Raw genomic sequence first — 19,490 nt, 5'->3', positions numbered from 1 at the left:
TTTACTTCTTTAGAAAATAAACCGCTCTCAACTCTCTGGAAAGCAAAAATACCCCTCATTCAAGAAATCGCCACACCCCATCAGAGTAGGAAACACCAGACACCCAATAAAATCCCACCATCCGTCTAGGAAATACCATAGTTATTGTCACTGATATCTGCTGACTCCTTCTTCTCAGGAACATTCACATACTCCAGGCTGTCCCCTGCCGAGGAAATATAAGTGTAAGCAGGTGAGGAAGACCATGACAAATTGATACAGAAGAAGAAAGGTCATTTCAGGGTCGCAGACAGACAGGTAGAGTTTAAAAAAGTAAGGACAGACAGGTCACAGGTGGACACTGCCAAGAGGATCGCTGTAATTAGTGAAGAAGTGAAAAATAGTAGAAAGGAGGAAGTTCAAATGCAGAAACAAATTGATTAAATTAGTCCATAGTTAGGTGGCAGAAGAAAGGTGCTTTGTACGCAGAGAAAGCAAGCTCTGGCAAAGCCAAGAGGTCTTGCCCGTGAAACCTACAGGCTTTGCGAATGCCTTTTTTTTCTTTCAACTAATGTTTATTAGGCTTCACAAAAATCCATTTAAAGATGGCCAACTTAGATAGTTGCACTCCTGTAGTGGCCATCTTTGAATTTGTTTTATGCTTTCAGAAAATCCTCTCAAAGATGGCCTCTGTGGATGCCCATGAATGTTAGGGTCCCGTCTTTGCATGGGTTTTTAAAAAGAACAAGCAATTAAAAGACACCTGCTGCACATGCATACATATGCTCACTCACTGGTTGCCATCTTGGAATGGTCGGAAAAAAACATTTGAAGTTGGCCTCCTGCCAATATGGGGCAGCCGGCGGAAAAGGCACTAAGTAGCTGGGGCAAGCTGTGGGAGCTGGACTGGTTGTTTTCAAATAAAGAGACAGCATGGGATGAATAAGAGGTGCACGGAGAGAGGAGGGATTAAAAACTGCCATTCAACACACTGAATTCAAGGTCTAACATACCAATAGAAGGTCACAAGTTATCCAATCAAAACAGCATGAGACCAAATTGCTCCTTGGGGCCACAAACACAAGAATAGTGAGAGAAACCCTCACATATGGAGCGGAAAATGAGATATATAAAAAGGCCAACTAATCATAAAGACAGGACTGACCCAAAGCCACTCTATGTATTCTATTTTTCACAAGAAGTCTTTGAAACCTAAAAGGGTACCTAAAAAGGTAGCCAGAAGACAACAACTGACATATTGAAAATAAGACACCCCAGGACCGAGAGAGTCAGTAGGACATATTGGAAAGGAGCTTCTCAGAAGGCAGAGGTGGACACAGATGACAGAAAACTGTTTGCCTCACCCACTGAATCTCTTTGTTGTTCTGGAACATTCTGGTAATCATCTGTAACTAACGTCAAACACAAAGAGGAGAAAAAATAATTTAGACCAAACAAATCTTCTAGACTTCTTCTATAACACATTTTATTGATTTTCCTTGTTTACCAACATAGAAGCAAAAAAAGACCTGCAACACAGTCACATATGAAGCCACAATGGTTTTGCTGCAACACGCAGACAGTTGGGTAGAAAACATATAGCAGCATATTAACAGCGCTCCAGGTGGACAACAGCAAATCAGATGTACAATGGTACATAACGGCTGCCTTAGATGGGTAGAATAAAATGAGTGGAGGAAAGTGTGCAATTAGTCCGTATTGGCCCAGGGGAGGGGTGCCCTCCCAGTGTCCCCAGGGAGTGTTCAGTCAGAGATGGCCACACTACTCTTCCAGGACGCCCAGATGCGCTCATACCTGTGGGTGATCCCACATGCTTTGTAAACCAGTTTCTCCATTGCCGCACAGTAATCCATGCCCCTCACCCACTCATGGAATGGTGACGCAGATTTATTCCCTCCAGTGTTGGGCCATATCCCTCTTGGCTACCAGATAAGCTGTGGCCAAGAGGGTGTGTGTGGTGCGGGGCTCACCCAGTTCATCCATTTCTTTTTTTTTAAAACACATTTTTATTGCCTTTTATAAGTCATGCATCATACCCCTTCGGGGTGACAATGTACAATAGACAGAAAAAAACGGAACCCATTCGAATCACTGTATTCGTCGTTACCCTTTGCTTGGTCCCATTTGTACATGTCAACTATAACGGTCACATTGCTGTCTCCTAGCAGTACACCATATATGCAAGATATTCCCCCCTCCTCCCCTTCCCCCAACAATAAGACAATAAGGCAATGAACCCCAACTTCCCCCATCCCCTCTCTCCCCACACTGCTTTCTCCCCTCGAATACTATTCAGCTTGGTTAGTAGGCTCTCTTACACTCGAGGCGTGGGTAATGGTGCTGCGCCGGGACATTCCGTTGCAACCCCCTCCTTCACCTGTGTATGTCGATGCCATGGAACGCTCCCATTCTTCTGACTCCACTGAGTTGTTCCGCCCTTTTCTGGTCCCTGGGGGTTCTCTACATGTGGAAGCCTCCGATTCCCTGCCAACTCTTGTTAAGTCCGCCATCAGCCCCTCCCATGCTTGGGCTCGTTCCGGCTTGCCCACTCCCCTCTGTGCATTCCTAAGTAGGACTCTGCCCTCACAGCCCGCCCATTTCACCAGCTTGCGCTTCCATCTCACCCAATTCATCCATGACCCCCAACAGCATAATTTTGGGATCTAGCTCCAGTCTGGGACCAGTTACCTGCCCAATCCTGTCATTAATCCCCAGCAAGTATCTCCTCACCATCTGGTGCTCCCACAACACAATATATAAGGAACCTAGGGATTAATGGTAGTGCGGACACTGACCCAGGAGCGCATCCCATATGTCAAAGCCTCTCAGAGGAATAATATATTAACTGGAAAATTCTGAATTAGATCAGATGCAGGCGCATGGAGATGGCCAACTCGCACGTGGCCATCTTCTCCTCTGTCCATTCGTCATTGTCTAAAGTGCCCACATCCTTTTCTTATATGGCTCTGAGACTAAGTAAGGGATCCGCCGTATTGGCCATTAGAGTTTTGTACAAGTGCAAGAAGCTGTCCTCACCCAATTCATCAGTGACCAGTTTACAGTTGAGAGGCCTGAATTCAGGGAGCGTGTCAAGCTGCGTCTTGTATTTGTCAAGGGCATGCCATAACTGGAGATATTTGTAGAATTGGGATGTGTGTTGGCTGAACTCCGATGTGAGCTCCTGAAATAATTACATATGCCGCCCAGACAACTCCCAGAGTGGAAATGCCAATGAGGTCCTAAGTGCCAAAGCTGGCCAATCCATCCGACTCAGACAACCAAGTTCCATGCAATAAGGGGGTTACTCCGGTGTGCATGCCAAATCACTTCAGTATCAGCACTGGGTGGGAATGGGACTAACGGCTGGCAATGAGTGGATAGTGACCTGCTGTAGAGCAATGAGAGAAGCCCATACGGTCGGAGCAGTTCCAGTACCAGCCTATGCACCTTGTTGTCTCTTTCAGCCTGAAACCATTCATTGATGTTGACGAGCTGGGATGCCCAGTAACACATCTGCCCAACTCAGGTCCTCCTCAAATGGGGAGAATCTGCATTTCACGAAGGAGAACCTAGGAGTCTTGCCAGCCCGCAGAAAACTGGAGATCTGGGCCTGCAGGTCCGCAAAGAAGGTTGGTGGTAATGGGTAGGAGTAGTGTTGTAATACATACAGAAACCTAGGGAGGGCCCTTATTTTTAAAAGAGCGCCCCTGCCCGCAGTCGAGAGGGGCAGCTTCGACCAATCCCTCATTTCTCTCTGTGTTCTAGCCACCAGTGGAGCAATGTAAACCTCCTAGTAGCATCGCTTAGTGAGGGTCACCATCAGACCCAAATACCATAAACAGGGGCCTGCCACCCGCAACCAGGAACAAACTCCACTCCAGGTTTTGCACCCTGCATGGGCACCAGACTTCCCCCACTTCACCCTGAGACCGAGGCATTGCCATGTATCGCAAGTATTTCCATTATCTGAGGAAGTGTCTCACTGGGCCTTTGCAAGATAAGGAACATGCTGTCAGCATATAGAGAGACGTGTTCCTCTGTTTCCTCTCGCCACGCAAAGCCGCAAAGCCTGGCGTCCACATGTACAAGTTCCACCGGAGGCTCCATCACTAGGGTATAAGGGACATCACTGCCTCGATAGAGAACTTGCGTGACAAGGATCCACTAACCAGACCCGGGCATATTAGACGGAGTAAGCATGGTCCAAATTGAAGTTTCTCCAGTACTGATGGGAGGAAAGGCCAGTGTACTGAGTTGAATGCCTGCTCAATAGCAACCAGGAGCAGTGCTGCCTCTTCCTGGAGTTCTACCAGGCAGGCTAGCACCAGATGGAGCAGCTGGAGGCAGTGTTTGGTGCCCCTTCCTGGCCATTTTGATCAGGGTGGACGACAGAGCGGATCACCATGGCTAGACATGTAACCATAAATTTGGCCAGGATTTTCTCCTCCAGATTGATGAGGGAGATGAAACGGTAGGACCCACTCTTATCAAGGGGTCTGCCAGGCTTCAGGATCACCGTAATGGTCGCCTCTAGGAGGCCCCGCGGAAGCCCCTTTTTTGTAATAGGTATCCTCATAGAGTGCTAGAAGGTGAGGAATCAGTAAATTGGAAAAAATGTTATAGCGCTCCAATGGAAAGCCATTCGGGCGCGGAGACTTCACAGCAGGCATGGATGATATAGCCAGCTGGTTTTACACTGCGGTAAGTGGTAGGTCAAGTTCATCGGTTTCCTCCATTCTCAGTGAGCGGACAGGCAGGCCACGGATAAGGGGTTTGTCTTGTCCTGGAGCCCCTGGCTCCTGGAAGGTGTATAGGATTGGGAAATGAGAGAAAAATTCACTCGCCAAGAGATCTGCTTCCCTCAACATGTGGCCCTGCTTGGACCACAGTTCTGTGATCAGGCTATAGGGACATGAAGCCTCCGTTGGCTAGTATAGTAAATTGCCTGTTTTTTATGCCGATTCGTACACCCGGCCTTGAGAATGAAGCCTGCTCTACCCTGCTGAGTACAACCATTTCTGTCTAAAAGTCAGGAAGGCCTGTGCCAGGTCCCTTTGTGATGGTGATGATGAGTCAGCAGAGGTCCTCTGCTTCAGTTCCCTAATGTGGTCTTCCAGCTGCACCAGCTCTGCTTCTTTGCGCCTGTTGCGCACTCTGACATGTTCAAAGGCCTGGCCCCGAAGAACTGATTTGAATGCCCCCACAAGCTAGTGGGGGAGGAAACCATACCTTTGTTCACTTAGAAGTAAACAATTATCAAGCCATGGGTGTCTTTTGCGAAATCTCCATCCAGTAGCCACCAGGCATTCAGTCTGCCTACTCCCACCTCACCCCTCCAGTGCCCCCCACTGCCAGTATTATCGGGGAGTAGTCTGAGAGCTACCTGGGCAAAATCTGTGTCTGCATGAAGTGGCCACTTCGGATGAAGAGAATAGAAAGTAGTCCAGACGTAAGAAGGTGTCAAGGGGAGAGGAGTAGAAAGTATATTGTTGCTCAGTGTGGTGCTGCCATTGCCACACGTCCACCAGTCCCAGTGCAGCAGTCCAGTTCCTAAGGTGTGTAGAGAGGATCACTCTCAAACCAGATGTTGTGACCCACCCAGAGTCCATTACTGCATTAAATACACCCCCAAACAGCTTAAAGCAGGGGGTGGCCTCCGTCAGGTGGACCACAACTGTCTCTAATGTGTTGCTCAGCAATTTGGGGGGGTGCATGGATGGATGCTCCTTAGCACCCAGGGCTGTCCCTCCAGTGTCCCTGGTAGGACACCAAACCTCCCCAATGGGTCAGTCTGCATCCTGTGGACCACTCATGGAAATGTCTTATGGAGGAGTATCGCAGCGCCCCTGAAGCCCCTTGTGTAGCCTGAATGATAACCCCTATAGTAGCCATGCCGCCTCACAAAGGAGCAGTCGTGCCCAGCAGGTGTGCTTCCTGGAACAGGAGCACCACAGGGTGGTGTTCCTTGGCAAACACCAGGACCACTCCCCACTTGATCTAGTCATTAAGGCTGTTTACATTCCAGCTAATTATAATTTGTTCCCCTGATGGGGCTGCTGCTGCGGTTCTACCCATTGTGATGGATGGGGTGCGGTGAGGCACCTAAAAGAGGCCAGAAAGGGTCTCAGTGACAAATGTGATTCAAGGCCAACAAAACAATGAAAAAACTAATACCAACAACCCAAATAGTGTGCAACTGGTGGAGAATGCGTCCCTTCCACCTCCCACCCTACACTTCACCCTATGAAGCATCTGTCGCCAAATTGTACTAAATGTCAGAACACCCCAACATCAATGGCCCTGCCAAAGTATCAGCAAATGAGAAAGAAAAACACTCGACAGGCAGAACGCGCACAGAAAAGAGAAAGAATAAGAAAATCCCTGTCAAGTTTCAGCAGTTCTCATGGTGACTCCTGTCCCCCTCCACGTCACAGGGAACCAGCCGCGGAGGTCGAATCCAGGTGTTTCGGTCAGAACGGTGTAGCATCTACTATTCCTCTTGGGGCATCGTAGCAGCTGCCGCCAGGAGGATCCAGGTGTCTTTGTGCCAGAAACCACCAGGGAAGCCACCGCCCTAGGCCTGAGGACTGGGTGCTCCTCCACCCCTGCGCTTACAGGAGTGTCAAAGAACAGGGTACGGTTCTGGCATATGACAGGCCAGAAATTGCAACATATATTTGATTTGAATGCCTCTTAGCTTTTCTTTGACTAATTGGAATGTATGTCGTTGTTGTTACACTTTTAGTGTATAATCCAGGAGAAGCAGGACCCTAATGCCGCTGCACAAGGACTCGGGCCTCTCACAGAATGACATCTCTATCAACTAAGTTCAGGAGTTTTGCAATGATTGGTTTCAGTGGGGCCCCCGGGTATGGTTTGGCCACCAGGGATCTATTAGCCTACTCCACCATGAAGCAGGCTGAAATGGCATCTTGGGGGACCCACTACCGGAGCCAGTCTGCTATGAAGCTGGAAGGCCAGGTCCCCTTGGTGCCCTCCAGGACCCCAACTATGCAGATGTTATTTCCCCTGTATCTAACCTCCGCATCATCCGCCATTGCCTCGAGGAAGCTGGCCCTTCACTCATAGCCTCTTGGTCTGCCTCATAATCTCCTGGTGGGTTTTTCTTGAGTCCTCTACAACAGACAGGCACCCCACTGCGACCCCCTCGACTGTGTTGCAGGGATCGTGACGCAGAAGGGACAGGTCCTGGCTGAACTCCCCAATTTCGCTCTTGAGCAATTCCGTAGACTCTTGCATGACCTGCAGGATGGATGCCACAGAGTAAACTGGAGCTCCAACCCTCTGTGCGCTATCCCCTCCGCCTTCCCTCCTCTTAGTGGTCAGGTGAGTGAATTTATCAATTTTTCCCTAGGTGGTTGGGGCCACCTTCTCCTTCACCACAATGTCAGTAGAGCCTCTGGTCCCCGTCGACAACCACGCCCGACTCCGGCTGCAATGCAAAGTATCCAGGAGGTGGGTTATGAGGGCAAGAGGGGGGAGACTAGGTAACAATAGTGCAGGGCAGGCCACCCGCAGTGCCCCGGTCACTCACCTGCCACTAGGCAGGTCTCTCTTACTGTCTCTCCCTCGCATGTGCAGGGCTGCACCACAAGCGTCTAGGTGGAGGATACTTCCACCCCATCCAGAGGGGCCAGCAATCCCCAGAGGTACCCACAGGCGCTTCACAGTCTGCACTAGGGGGCGGGGCCCATGCCGCCCAACTCTGCTGCTGCAGACGGCAGGCCGCTCACACCCCAACACCGATTCCAAGGGTCAGGGCCCAAGCACAAGTCCCAGGTCCGCTGGCTCACACCTCTAGACAAGGTCCCACAAGCCCGGGCCTAACTGCAACAGGCCGGGGGCTGCATCACCTCTATGTTGCTGCTGTAGACAGTGGCCTGCATGCACTCTCACACCAGCACCAGGGGGCAGAATCTAGCTCACCTTCCCCACACAAAGGCCTGTGCAAGCTGGGAAGGGTGGGGAGAGGAGCCTGGGCCACAAGGAAGCGCTCGCCCTGTCCACCAGGCCTCACCTCCGTGGGCGGGGCTCCTCAACTAGAGGGGCTCCTGTCAGAACCGTGGGCCCCATCTGCATATATTGGGTGCACCGCCTCCACTCCGGCATCCAGTGGCAGGAGGCCCCAGCAATCATAGTGGCCACCTCACAGCGAAGACACTCCTGGCGCTGCTGAGCTCCAGTCCCTCTCGTCTGCCTCCAGGAGGGGACTGCGGGCCATGGATGACAGATTCTCTGCCCAAGAGAAACAAACGGCCTATAGAGCAGTCTCAAGCCTGAGTCTGTGCCTGGGGTGCCAGATTGTGACCAATGGGGCACGGGCCAATGCGGGTCTCAAATGATTACACCCGCCATCTGGGCCGCTAGCCACACCCCACCAATCTTCTAGACTTCTATCTTCGCTACTCTTGTATTGAAGGGGCCTGTATGGAATGGAACACTCGTAAACCAGAACATAGCACTAAAATATATAGATGAATAGGCATACAAACGATATCCATGCACACCTGTCAACAGACAGACAAGCATACCAACAGCCATAAAGGCACCAATACACAGAGAAGAGATATAAATGAATACATGCACACCGTGAGACAAAAATGCACACAGGCACCTCGCACATAGGTTGCAGATGCAGAGGTGCTCATGCACACATATGTGCACCTGAATATAATAAATGTTCATTCAATCCTTGTCCTTTCTATTGCAAAAAAATGTTTGCTCTGCAATAGAATACTTCAAGGCCCATGCCAACACAATCTCCAAGCCATCAATGATTTTATATGCACTGATACAGCATCCTCGGGAATCCTTTTTTATACAGTGTTTCTTTGGTGTAATCTTACTTATGTTGGAACTGTAAACTCACTGCAGTGTGTAGTGGCTTCAGGGCACCCGCCAGAGCTTTGCAAAACAATTAAATAGCATAGTAATTAAGTTTGTGTCTCATTGACATACTCAGGGTTGCTATCTTGCTCCATGTATGCAAACACTGTGTGTAAAGTCATGAGCTTTCCTTTTATAAATCAATAGTAGGTGTGTTTCCTCAATTGGTGTAGATCGAGCAAACAAAGACAACAACTTTTAGAACACCGAGATTTTTTCAATAAAAACCCAGTAATAAAAACATGGTTCTTGGCTTATGAAGACTCATCTGAAAACCCCTAGTTAACATCTCAGTCTGTATGTTGACAATATGACTTATTTCTCTTTCTTTCATTTTTTGCAAGTGTGTGGAAAACAGAATCAAACTTGTTACACAAATTCTTTTGTTTTCCTTGAATCTCAAGGTTTTTCAACAGCATATATATACTTTTCCCAGCAAACATGATGTATGCAACACAATATCTCGCTATAATGGTTCTTAAGAGAGAAAAGGGTGCTGACCCACTGTGAAATAAATGAGGAATTGCACTCAGTCAATGATGTGATACACACATGGACTATAGCAGTAACTAGCTGGATCCAAAAGGTCTCTGTGAAGACAGGACTGCCTCATTAGCACAGTGTCATTCCTAGACTGCACACATAATGTATGCCCCTCGTGATGCGTTAGTCTCCATTTCACATAGCACACTCACGTTTTTTCTTCCTATAAATCTGAAGGATTTGTTATGGCATATGGCATGTCATTATTTTATGTCACTATGTCAAACCTATACAAAGAGCTGGGAATGTTTTCTCTCTGTTTCATACTTACATGCAGATGAGAGACTAGCACTTTTCCCACTTTCCATTGGCGTAGATTGAGAGACAGGTGTGTCGGGATTATCTGGTATCACTTCTCTAGGATTGGAATGAAGTTAAGGATTAAAGTCTAGTCCAGTAACATAGAAGTATTTAGCACTCCTCCTGAAGCAGACCCTTAGACATACAGACTCCATTCTTAAGGGGAAAACCATGATTACTATGTTAAATTTTCTTTCCGTAATTACGAACCTCACAGTATTGGCCAGATCGGGTGTGGCATTACCCTAGTGATGTGCAGCAGACGACCAAAATGTCTCCTCTCCAAACAATGTCCTGGAGTTCAAGGTAAAACCAATCTCCAGACTAAATCAACTACATTCAGTCTTCCTGCCATGAGTAGGAGATTAATTCAGTTTTCATTGGAACTCAGAGCTAGGATTCTGCCATCCCACATATGCACTTTTTCGCACACACCCCTGCCCCCACCTTTAATGCAAAAAACACAAAGCAGAGAGATGCATCATCTCGTAATTAATATTACAATTCTCAAGGCAAGCAAATGGTTACTCAAATGCGGTGCTGCAATAACGGGAAAATAGTGAGAGAAGAAGAGAGCATGGAGCCAGGCTGATGCAGAAAGAGAAAGAAAGAGGCATGTGTTTGTCTACAAAGGATCCGAGATTCCCGTCTTAGAAAGGAGGGGCCAAGTTGAATGATTCAAGGAAAATGTATAGATGTTTACTGATTTCTCCATTAAATGCATATTTCCAAATATTGACAATATAAAAAATAATTCACATTTGATTAATTTCATATTTTTTTCTATTGAAGGTATTATTACTAATGCAGTATTTATATATGTTGAGTCGACGCATTAGATCATGACTTTCAGTCTCGTAGCTGTCCTAGCTTTCCCCTTAAATGGCATCAGAATCTGCTTTCCTGAAGTAATGGTAGGTAACTGCCAGGTGAAAATAGTAAGTCAACAACTTCCACATTCACCATCGAGATATTTCCACAAGGTGGCCCATGCCAAGACTGAATCCTAATAAAAGATGACAGTGGGAGGGCAATCCATTAATTGCAGGAAGTAGTGCTGGATTCCCTTCATGCAATAGGCCTTTTTAGTGGATGTATAATCTCAGGATTTATTAGTTCATCAATGCAGTCCAATCCTGGCTTCCACATTTATGATTGTTCCACCAACTTCATTTTTTTGTAAGTTCCTCTTTGTGCTGATACTATCGCATATAACTCCATTTTGTCGCATCCTCCTAGTTCTCTAGAGCAACAATTCGTAACCTCAGCTTTGTGAACCCTTGAGGGTCTGTAACACCTACTCAGCAGGTCTGCGAATCTTTAGAAAATTAAACAATATTGAAGAATTTTAAAGTATATACAATTAAAAAAGCAAAATGTTAAATTTTACATTTGAAAACACACTGTAAATTTGAAGAGATTTTAAATTGGAAGGTAAAAATATCGTTGGTGACCTTAGGAAGTGATACAAGTACAGCAAGTGCAACAGTACAGCAGTCCATGTATGTCAAAAATAATCTAGTATGAAATATTGATGGCATCACTTGCAGGCCCGGATTCATGACAAAAAGAGAGCAAGAACTTATTGCAAAAACGTGATGTTCTAGAGTCTAGCACGTTGCCTTGTATATTAGAAATAAAAGCACATTCGGAAAATCTCCAATCTTCAAATTAAAATCAAACTTTGATTTTTGTGGTTTAATTTTCAAAATTTGTGAATTTGTTTAATGTATGATTCTTTCTGCATTTTTGTGTATCGTTTTGAGATCCAAATCGTAGGAATTGCTAATGACTGGTGTTGGGCTTGGCTTACTCTGCAGTGTCAGCCCCCAACTTTTTGCCTTCACTCCTCCTGTTTTCTGAATTTGGGTTTTGTTGCCATTAGGACTCTGTGCACTTTCCCACTGCTAACAAGAGCTGAAGTGCCTGTGCTCTCTCCCTAAACATGATACAATTGGCTTACAATGGCAGCTGTTATTTAGTGCGGGGTAACAAGGTGGGGGGATGGGGAGGGTTCTAAATGAAGAAAAAGAACCACTTACCTTCAGATCGGCCACATGGCCGGCCGCTGCATCTTGATCCGCTCCGCGCCGCCTCTCGCTCCTGGAAGCAGAAACAGGAAGCACCCAGGCTCCTGACTCTAGCAAATCACAGCACTGCAATGCAGGGCTGTGATTGGTTTGAGCGCCATGGATCGGTGCTCAGGTAGGGAATTGGAGCCAGGGGCATATTCTGCACCCAGGCTGTAATGCAGCCTGGGTGAAGAACATGCAAAGTGAACATGACGGTTTGGCCGGCCCAAGAGGGCCGGTCAAAGCATCATTGCACACTTTGGAGTCTTCAAACCACTCCTACCCTGCCCTGCCCTGGCATCCCCAGCCCGTCCCGCACCACACCAGGAAAGGAAAACTGAAGTGATAATAACACTAGTTATTATCTTTCAGTGGGGCAATGCTCCTCCACCTCAGTGGAGGAGCCGCCACTGTTGGCTTACACCTCGTTGGCGTATTTAATTTACCAATAAGTCCCTAGTACTTCATGCACCCAGGGTCTGTAACTCAAATGCTACCAGTGGGTCTGCGGCAATCATTGTGCCACCAAAGTAAGTAGCCCTTTAAAACATGTTTAAGGCCTGCCATTGCAGCATGTAGTGTAGGTTTAAACTGCCAATTAGACTTGGCAAAATATGCCATTTACCAGGCCTAAACCTTCCTTTTTAAAACATATAAGTCACCACTAATGTAGGACCTAAACAACCCACAGGTGTATTGTTTTTAAAAAGTAGGACGTGATTTTAAAGTTTATGGACCTGATTCACAAAGGGCCTCCGCACTCAGCGAAGGCCATTTGTGAATCAGGCCCTATATATCTTGGTTGTGAAAAGCTACCAAATTCGTTTTTCACTACTACAAAGTACAAAGCCTATCCCTCTAATTGGATAACACCGAGTAACTTTATTACATTTATTGAGTGCTAACTTTTGTTGAGGTTTGTGGCCAAGATGGCAGCTGGTACGGGCACACTGTGAAATTGCTCTATACCACCTGCTCGCCTGATATCATCCTGCTGTACAATAGCCCCCTACTGAACCATTCGGGGCTCACCACAAATTACCTGGCCCTGCCTGAGCGTGGTGTGGTGTGGAGCAGTAAAAGCTGCATTTTGGCAGTGATCGTTGGAATCGTGGATTGGAAGCCTGAAAGAGATTGCAACCTCATGTGCTCTCTCTGGCGAATTGAACAAGATGCTGCTGGTGGTGCATGCGGCCTGTGCGACGCTGCAGCGGTGTCCCGGTGGGGTAACAGACTGCTGACTGCCCCGATAGACTGCCTTCATTAAAGCAGAACCATCAGTAGCGACCGGCAGGCAGTGCAGGGAGTTGGCAACCAACTTAGCTCCCCGTCCCGAAGCTTACACCCTGCAGTGAGATGATCTGATTGCCCCACAAGCTTCCCCTCCTGCAAACACTGCTCTCTCTGAGAGAGGCAGCGAAAGGGGTGTTTATACAGCTCCGCTGAGCCCCCTTCCAGAGGCTGCGTCTTCCCTCTTCCTTATCCCCGTAAAAGATATGGCGGGAAAGAGATATCAGTGTAGAATCAGAGCCCATCAAGAAAAGATTGTCATGCACAAGGGAGGACTCAAGGTCCAGGGTGTATGCGGACTCTCCTCAGAACTAGAGCAGCATGCAAACTATCCTCTTGGCCCTTTGATGACCAACATGTTCTGATGGAGACCTGCACAACTATACTATACTGCTAGGGCGCCACAGTGGGCAGCGCCTGCGGGGGACAATTATGGTGAAACAGCAGTGCCGTAATCGGGGCCTAGCGAAATGAGGGAGGTGTCCTACCTTCCAGCCGCTCATGCAACGCAGGGAGAGATGGATGGTGCCGGTTCCAGGACACGCTATGAATGCGGAAAAGTTTGATTAACTCATGCAGGCTGTCTTGGATGTCAAGGCCACATTGAACCCAAAACTGGACACCTTAATGAAAGAAATTAGTTTCCTATGAGCGGACCAAGCAAAGTTGCCAGACAAAGTGGAGTCGAACGAGTCAGCCCTGGCAACCCTTCACCCATTGGTGACAGAAATGCAGGCCCAATTAAAGGCTCTCCAGGCAGAGGTTACAGTGCTATGGACCAGGGCAGACGATGCAGGGGGCAGATCACGCCTCAATAATGTTTGTAAGATCGGCCTTCCAGAGTGAGTGGAGGGCCCCAACATGGACCTCTTCTTTGAAGATTGGTTGCCCAACACTGTGCTGGGGGGGGAGCTATACACCTTCTACTCAGTCGAGATTACTGGGAGGGTGCCTCTGCCAGTGGCCCCGCCCTGATCACAGGTGGCAAAGGTCTTTCCCTATTGTGACCGACATCACATCTTTCAAGTCACTCATACAAAGGGTCTCGGGCAAGTGGCAAACATGGTGAGTATGTATCCAGACTATACGATGGATGTGCAGACTAGACAGGAATATTTCATGCTGATTAAGCGAAAACCTTGCCTGTTGGGCATACGCTACTCACTTATGTTTCCATCTAAACTGTGCATTATAGAGTCTGGATTCACCTTTTTTCTTCCAGACACCAGTCAAGGCCTGAAAATGGCTGGAGACCAAGGGTGTCACTCATCACCCTAAGGACTCGCAAAGGCCTGACGATAGACGGCACAGGAGGCCCAAGCGATGGCAGTCTGGAGTTCCTAGGGGCAGACCCTCAGAGGAACAAGCAGCGAAAGAGCGAGTGTTGGCAATAGCTGAGCTGGAAACCTTACATAGTCAAACCATGAGCTCTCCTGAAACTATGGAGGACTCAGCAGTGAGGGAGGTGACATATGCTCTGGATGACATTCCTCCTGGCCCCTCTCTTACCCCAGGACATCATGTAATCTAAACTTAAGACGCTTAACCTTTATCATCTCTTCAAGTTACTGAATACGTCTTTTTTTCATGTGGGAGGGGGCCACACTGTAACTGTACGATCGGTGTGGTTCATCTGCTTTACTTTACACCTTATGGGTAGACCACCCACCACTGCCCAATGGACATGGCTATACCCATTATGTTGTGTTACTTCTGTATGGTCTGGGGCCTTTTCATGTCTTGACTTGTGGTTGGGAATTTGGGACTCTTGTTTTTATTCACAGTTTATCCCTTGTGTGGATGTACAACTCTGTAGCATTGCTGGGGGGTCTGGGCATGGGTGTGGGCAGGGGGGTGACTAGGGTAGAGGAATGACCTTTAACGTCTAATGATGGCACAATACCTTACATATAACATACTGACCTGAAATATCCGGGAAATGGCAATACCCAGACACCAACACCAGGTGTACACTTTTCTGCAATTCAGGCAAATTCATTTGGCCTTTATGCAAGAAACACATCTGATGCCTGGAAGGGCCGGAAACTCAGGTGCCTCTGGAGGGGCCAACTTGTTGGCACCTCCTATTTGACATGTGCTAGAGGGGTACTCCTGTTTATAGCACCTATGGTGCCAATAGTAATCATGTGAAAATGGTGGACCCTAAAGGCTGCTTTGTGGTGGCAGAGTGGAGCCTGGAAGGTACTCCCATTGCACTTGTGGTACTATATGCCCCTAATAATGGACAAACACAAATTCTGGAGGGCCTGGCCCTACAGTGGTAGAGGATTTAACTGCTAAAATATCAAAAGATTTGAAGAAAACCTGCCCAGGGAGTTGGTGTATTGAATACAACGAGAGTCCACTGTAATCGCTCAATAGGAAAAATCTTAGGGTTGCCCCTTGGTGGAATGCTTCATCATTGGGGTTCATCTAAATACTCTACGGATTGAGGCATGCTACAACTTTGCAACTACGCAGGAGCACTTATTGGTGTAATAAATAATAAAGGTGGTGAATTGGGAGGGAGTGGGAAATAAAGTTAAAATTACCTGACTAGTAGGACAATTGTTTTATTCCAGCCCCTGGCCAGTAAGGTTAAAATCAGGGGTTATGACTGAAGTCTAGGACTTTGATGAGTTTGTGTGCTTCAGAAATACGTAGTCAACATGTTTCAAGCCGTAATAACTACCAGCAGGTTTAGCTAACCAGGCTGAGATTCAGCACTTTGCACTTTTTCGTGGCCTTCCCTGGACCTGTTAGTTATCCCATGACTCTTGCTCTGTGTCCATGTGATAATTTGTCTGTACAATCTACATTGCACTTAATGTTGTTCTATACATTTTATTGATTTTTTTGGAAAAATATGCTACTTTCACGTTTAAAGGATACTAATATTAGAGTCCATAAGACAAATGTGACCTACCTGCAATCACTCCTATCTCCAAGTGTCTGGTTGTCTATTGTTAGTTATATTCAGTATGTTCTTAAGTATAGGAACTCCAGTCTGCTAAGTAAGGCTCACATGTCACCTAGAAATGCTGCCACTTTGTAAGCCTTCATGTTCATATCATCTAGATACTTCTTATTGCTTACGCACACAATACTTTTATGATGTTCTTAGTTAGTTTTTCAATTTGAACTGTGAGACCCGCAGATATTCTTCCTCAACCATGCACATGACACTTTATGATATTCCAATGGCCTGTTTTTATATAAGCACTCTGTTCTATATTGTGCCTTTGTGTTTTATGATGAGTTATATTCATGTATTTATTTTTGTATGGATTTTATCCATCTTTTATGGATTTTTAGCCGAATAAAGGTTAGTTGAAGTAAATTATAGCACCCTGTATCGAGAGATGGAAAGACAGGAAGGACCACCACTGCAGGATTACTTAGATAGCCTTCCAAAACCATGCTTCGACCCCTTTCAGCACCAATCTGATGATGGTTTAGTAGATCCAGCTTGCGATCTATCAGATCTTTCAGGTCCAGGAAAGGTATGGCTTGGCAGTTCGGGCTGGACTGTTCCCATGAGGCACAGGGTCAGACTGATTTGCATATGGCCATGTCTGAACTGGGGTGGCAGAGTGGGCTAAAGAACGGTGATGGATCAAACCCAGATCTGTTGACTGGGTGTGAGTGTTTGATTGGTTCTGATGCTCCGTCCATCACCACCCCCTTTTGTACCGCTTTGTTCGCCATAAGTTGGCAGGGTATGCTCAGACGTGAGTCCCTTGCTCACTTTGCCACTGGATTCAAGCAAGCCTGGCTGAAGACGGCTGAAATGCCAGAAACCGGTCCTAGGAAGCTTGTTTCCGGTCCAGGAAAGGCATGGCTTGGCAGTTCGGGCTGGACTGTTCCCATGAGGCACAGGGTCAGACTGATTTGCATATGGCCATGTCTGAACTGGGGTGGCAGAGTGGGCTAAAGAACGGTGATGGATCAAACCCAGATCTGTTGACTGGGTGTGAGTGTTTGATTGGTTCTGATGCTCCGTCCATCACCACCCCCTTTTGTACCGCTTTGTTTGCCATAAGTTGGCAGGGTATGCTCAGACGTGAGTCCCTTGCTCACTTTGCCACTGGATTCAAGCAAGCCTGGCTGAAGACGGCTGAAATGCCAGAAACCGGTCCTAGGAAGCTTCTTTCCGGTCCAGGAAAGGCATGGCTTGGCAGTTCGGGCTGGACTGTTCCCATGAGGCACAGGGTCAGACTGATTTGCATATGGCCATGTCTGAACTGGGGTGGCAGAGTGGGCTAAAGAACGGTGATGGATCAAACCCAGATCTGTTGACTGGGTGTGAGTGTTTGATTGGTTCTGATGCTCCGTCCATCACCACCCCCTTTTGTACCGCTTTGTTCGCCATAAGTTGGCAGGGTATGCTCAGACGTGAGTCCCTTGCTCACTTTGCCACTGGATTCAAGCAAGCCTGGCTGAAGACGGCTGAAATGCCAGAAACCGGTCCTAGGAAGCTTGTTTCCGGTCCAGGAAAGGCATGGCTTGGCAGTTCGGGCTGGACTGTTCCCATGAGGCACAGGTTCAGACTGATTTGCATATGGCCATGTCTGAACTGGGTTGGCAGAGTGGGCTAAAGAACGGTGATGGATCAAACCAAGATCTGTTGACTGGGTGTGAGTGTTTGATTGGTTCTGATGCTCCGTCCATCACCACCCCCTTTTGTACTGCGATCTATCAGATGGCACACAAAAAGTCTCCGAGGACAGATGGGTTCCCTTTAGAATTTTACTCAACGTATAATGCCACCCTTGCACCATATCTGCTGCAGGTATTTCAGTCAACCCAAACTAGGGGAGTATTACCTGCATCCTTGAGAGAGGCTCTGATAGTGGTTCTTCCTAAACTAACCTGAGGTTCATGAAATGTACAATCATACAGAGCGCTTTCCCTGCTGAAAAAAGACTGCAAGATCCTCATTAAGATAATTGTGAACCGGTTGAAGCCCTGCCTCACGACACTGATCCATCATGACCAAAATCGTTTTATTTCAGGGGGAATACGTTTCTTAACCTATGGCGGCTCTTTAGGCTCATGGAGGAACACCCTCCAGGGTTGCCGTCATATTTGTCAGTCTCTCTCGACATCAAAAAAGCTTTCGATATGCTGGACTGGCCTTATCTGAAGGGATTCTGTGTCGGATGTGCTTATGGACTGAGATTCTGAAACGGATAGGGTTCCTATACATGTATCTACTTTCTAGTGTGTACACAAGCAAGGAAGTTTCCGGTACCTTTCAGGGGGGGCAGGGAAACCAAACAGTCCACTCACCCTGATCATATTTGCACTAGCGATGGGGCCGTGGGTGGGATTGTACCGATTGTGGGGTCCACAGTGGGGGATACCGAGTGGGGACACATGGGAAGCAATTACGCTCTACACAGACAATGCCTTAGTATTCCTCAGAGATTTGCATAGAATCTGCCCCTTGTGATCGAAGTGCTGGATGAAACTGGAAAGGTTTCCAGACTGAAAGTGAACTGGACTAGATCATGCATCTTTCTGATCTGAAAACACACAGAATTGGAGAGGGACGACCCCACTACATGAGGTTAACCTGGCAATACAACTCATTCTGTTATCTGGGTATCAATGTCTATCATTTGGATGATGATCTCATAAAGGGAAACCTGGGGGCTGTGCCATCCCTGCTGCTATCCACGATCGGTGGAACAGCAAAAATGCTGATACTACCTCAGCTGCTCTACCATTTTTCGTCTCTTCCGGCATCCCTCCCTCAATGTTTTTTTTGTGAACCGACTTGATATGGGGCAAAGGGAGAAAGAGAGTGACACTACACAAACTGCATTCCTCACTGGAAAAAGAGGGCCTGGTAGTGCCATCAATGAGCTGTACTATGCAGCAGCACAGCTGCAGTAGCCCATGTACTGGCTGTCAGCTATGCCAAACTCCAAAACGGCCTCTGTACTATGGATCAGAGGAACACTGGACATACTGGAGGGACTTATGGACCGCCAGAAAGGTGCTCAGGACACAGGACACTCTGCCACCAACACTGAATATTGCTGGTGCATGTATGTACACCCTAGATGGAGCACCATGCCCTATGATCCTGCCCAATGGGTGTAGGCACTCCCAGCTCTTCCTAGAGTGGTGGAATGCCACAAAACACACCCATGGACAGAGGTGGTAATTTTTGCCATGGGCGATCTATGCAGACATAAAACACTGCTGACTTTTCAGGATCTCGGAGACCAATATGATGTCAATGAGCACCAGTTTCTGACCCACAATGCTCTGACAACCATAATAGAGACCATGTGAGGCCCAAACCGTGCGGAGCCCACCACATCACCTATGCTTAAGTTACAACTGGAGCACAGAGTGGGGAGACGT

The 19,490-nt window shown here is 47.4% G+C and overlaps 1 protein-coding gene across 3 annotated transcripts in view; it reads right to left on the bottom strand.

Moving 5' to 3' along the window:
• The window catches only part of LAT (linker for activation of T cells), a 379,514-nt gene that overhangs the window by 3,963 nt on the left and 356,061 nt on the right, over positions 1-19,490 (bottom strand). For all 3 annotated transcript variants that reach the window (XM_085618961.1, XM_085618963.1, XM_085618962.1), the window contains 3 exons: positions 9,722-9,807; positions 1,344-1,391; positions 137-205 (listed from right to left, as the gene is read on the bottom strand). In XM_085618961.1, coding sequence (XP_085475087.1) covers positions 137-205; positions 1,344-1,391; positions 9,722-9,807 — 203 coding nt within the window. The remainder of the gene's footprint in view (positions 1-136; positions 206-1,343; positions 1,392-9,721; positions 9,808-19,490) is intronic.

This window comes from Triturus cristatus, chromosome 7 (assembly GCF_964204655.1).
Source record: "Triturus cristatus chromosome 7, aTriCri1.1, whole genome shotgun sequence".
Taxonomy (NCBI): domain Eukaryota; kingdom Metazoa; phylum Chordata; class Amphibia; order Caudata; family Salamandridae; genus Triturus; species Triturus cristatus.
Note: the sequence above shows the minus strand (reverse complement) of the source record. Positions and strands in the feature narration are given on the sequence as shown.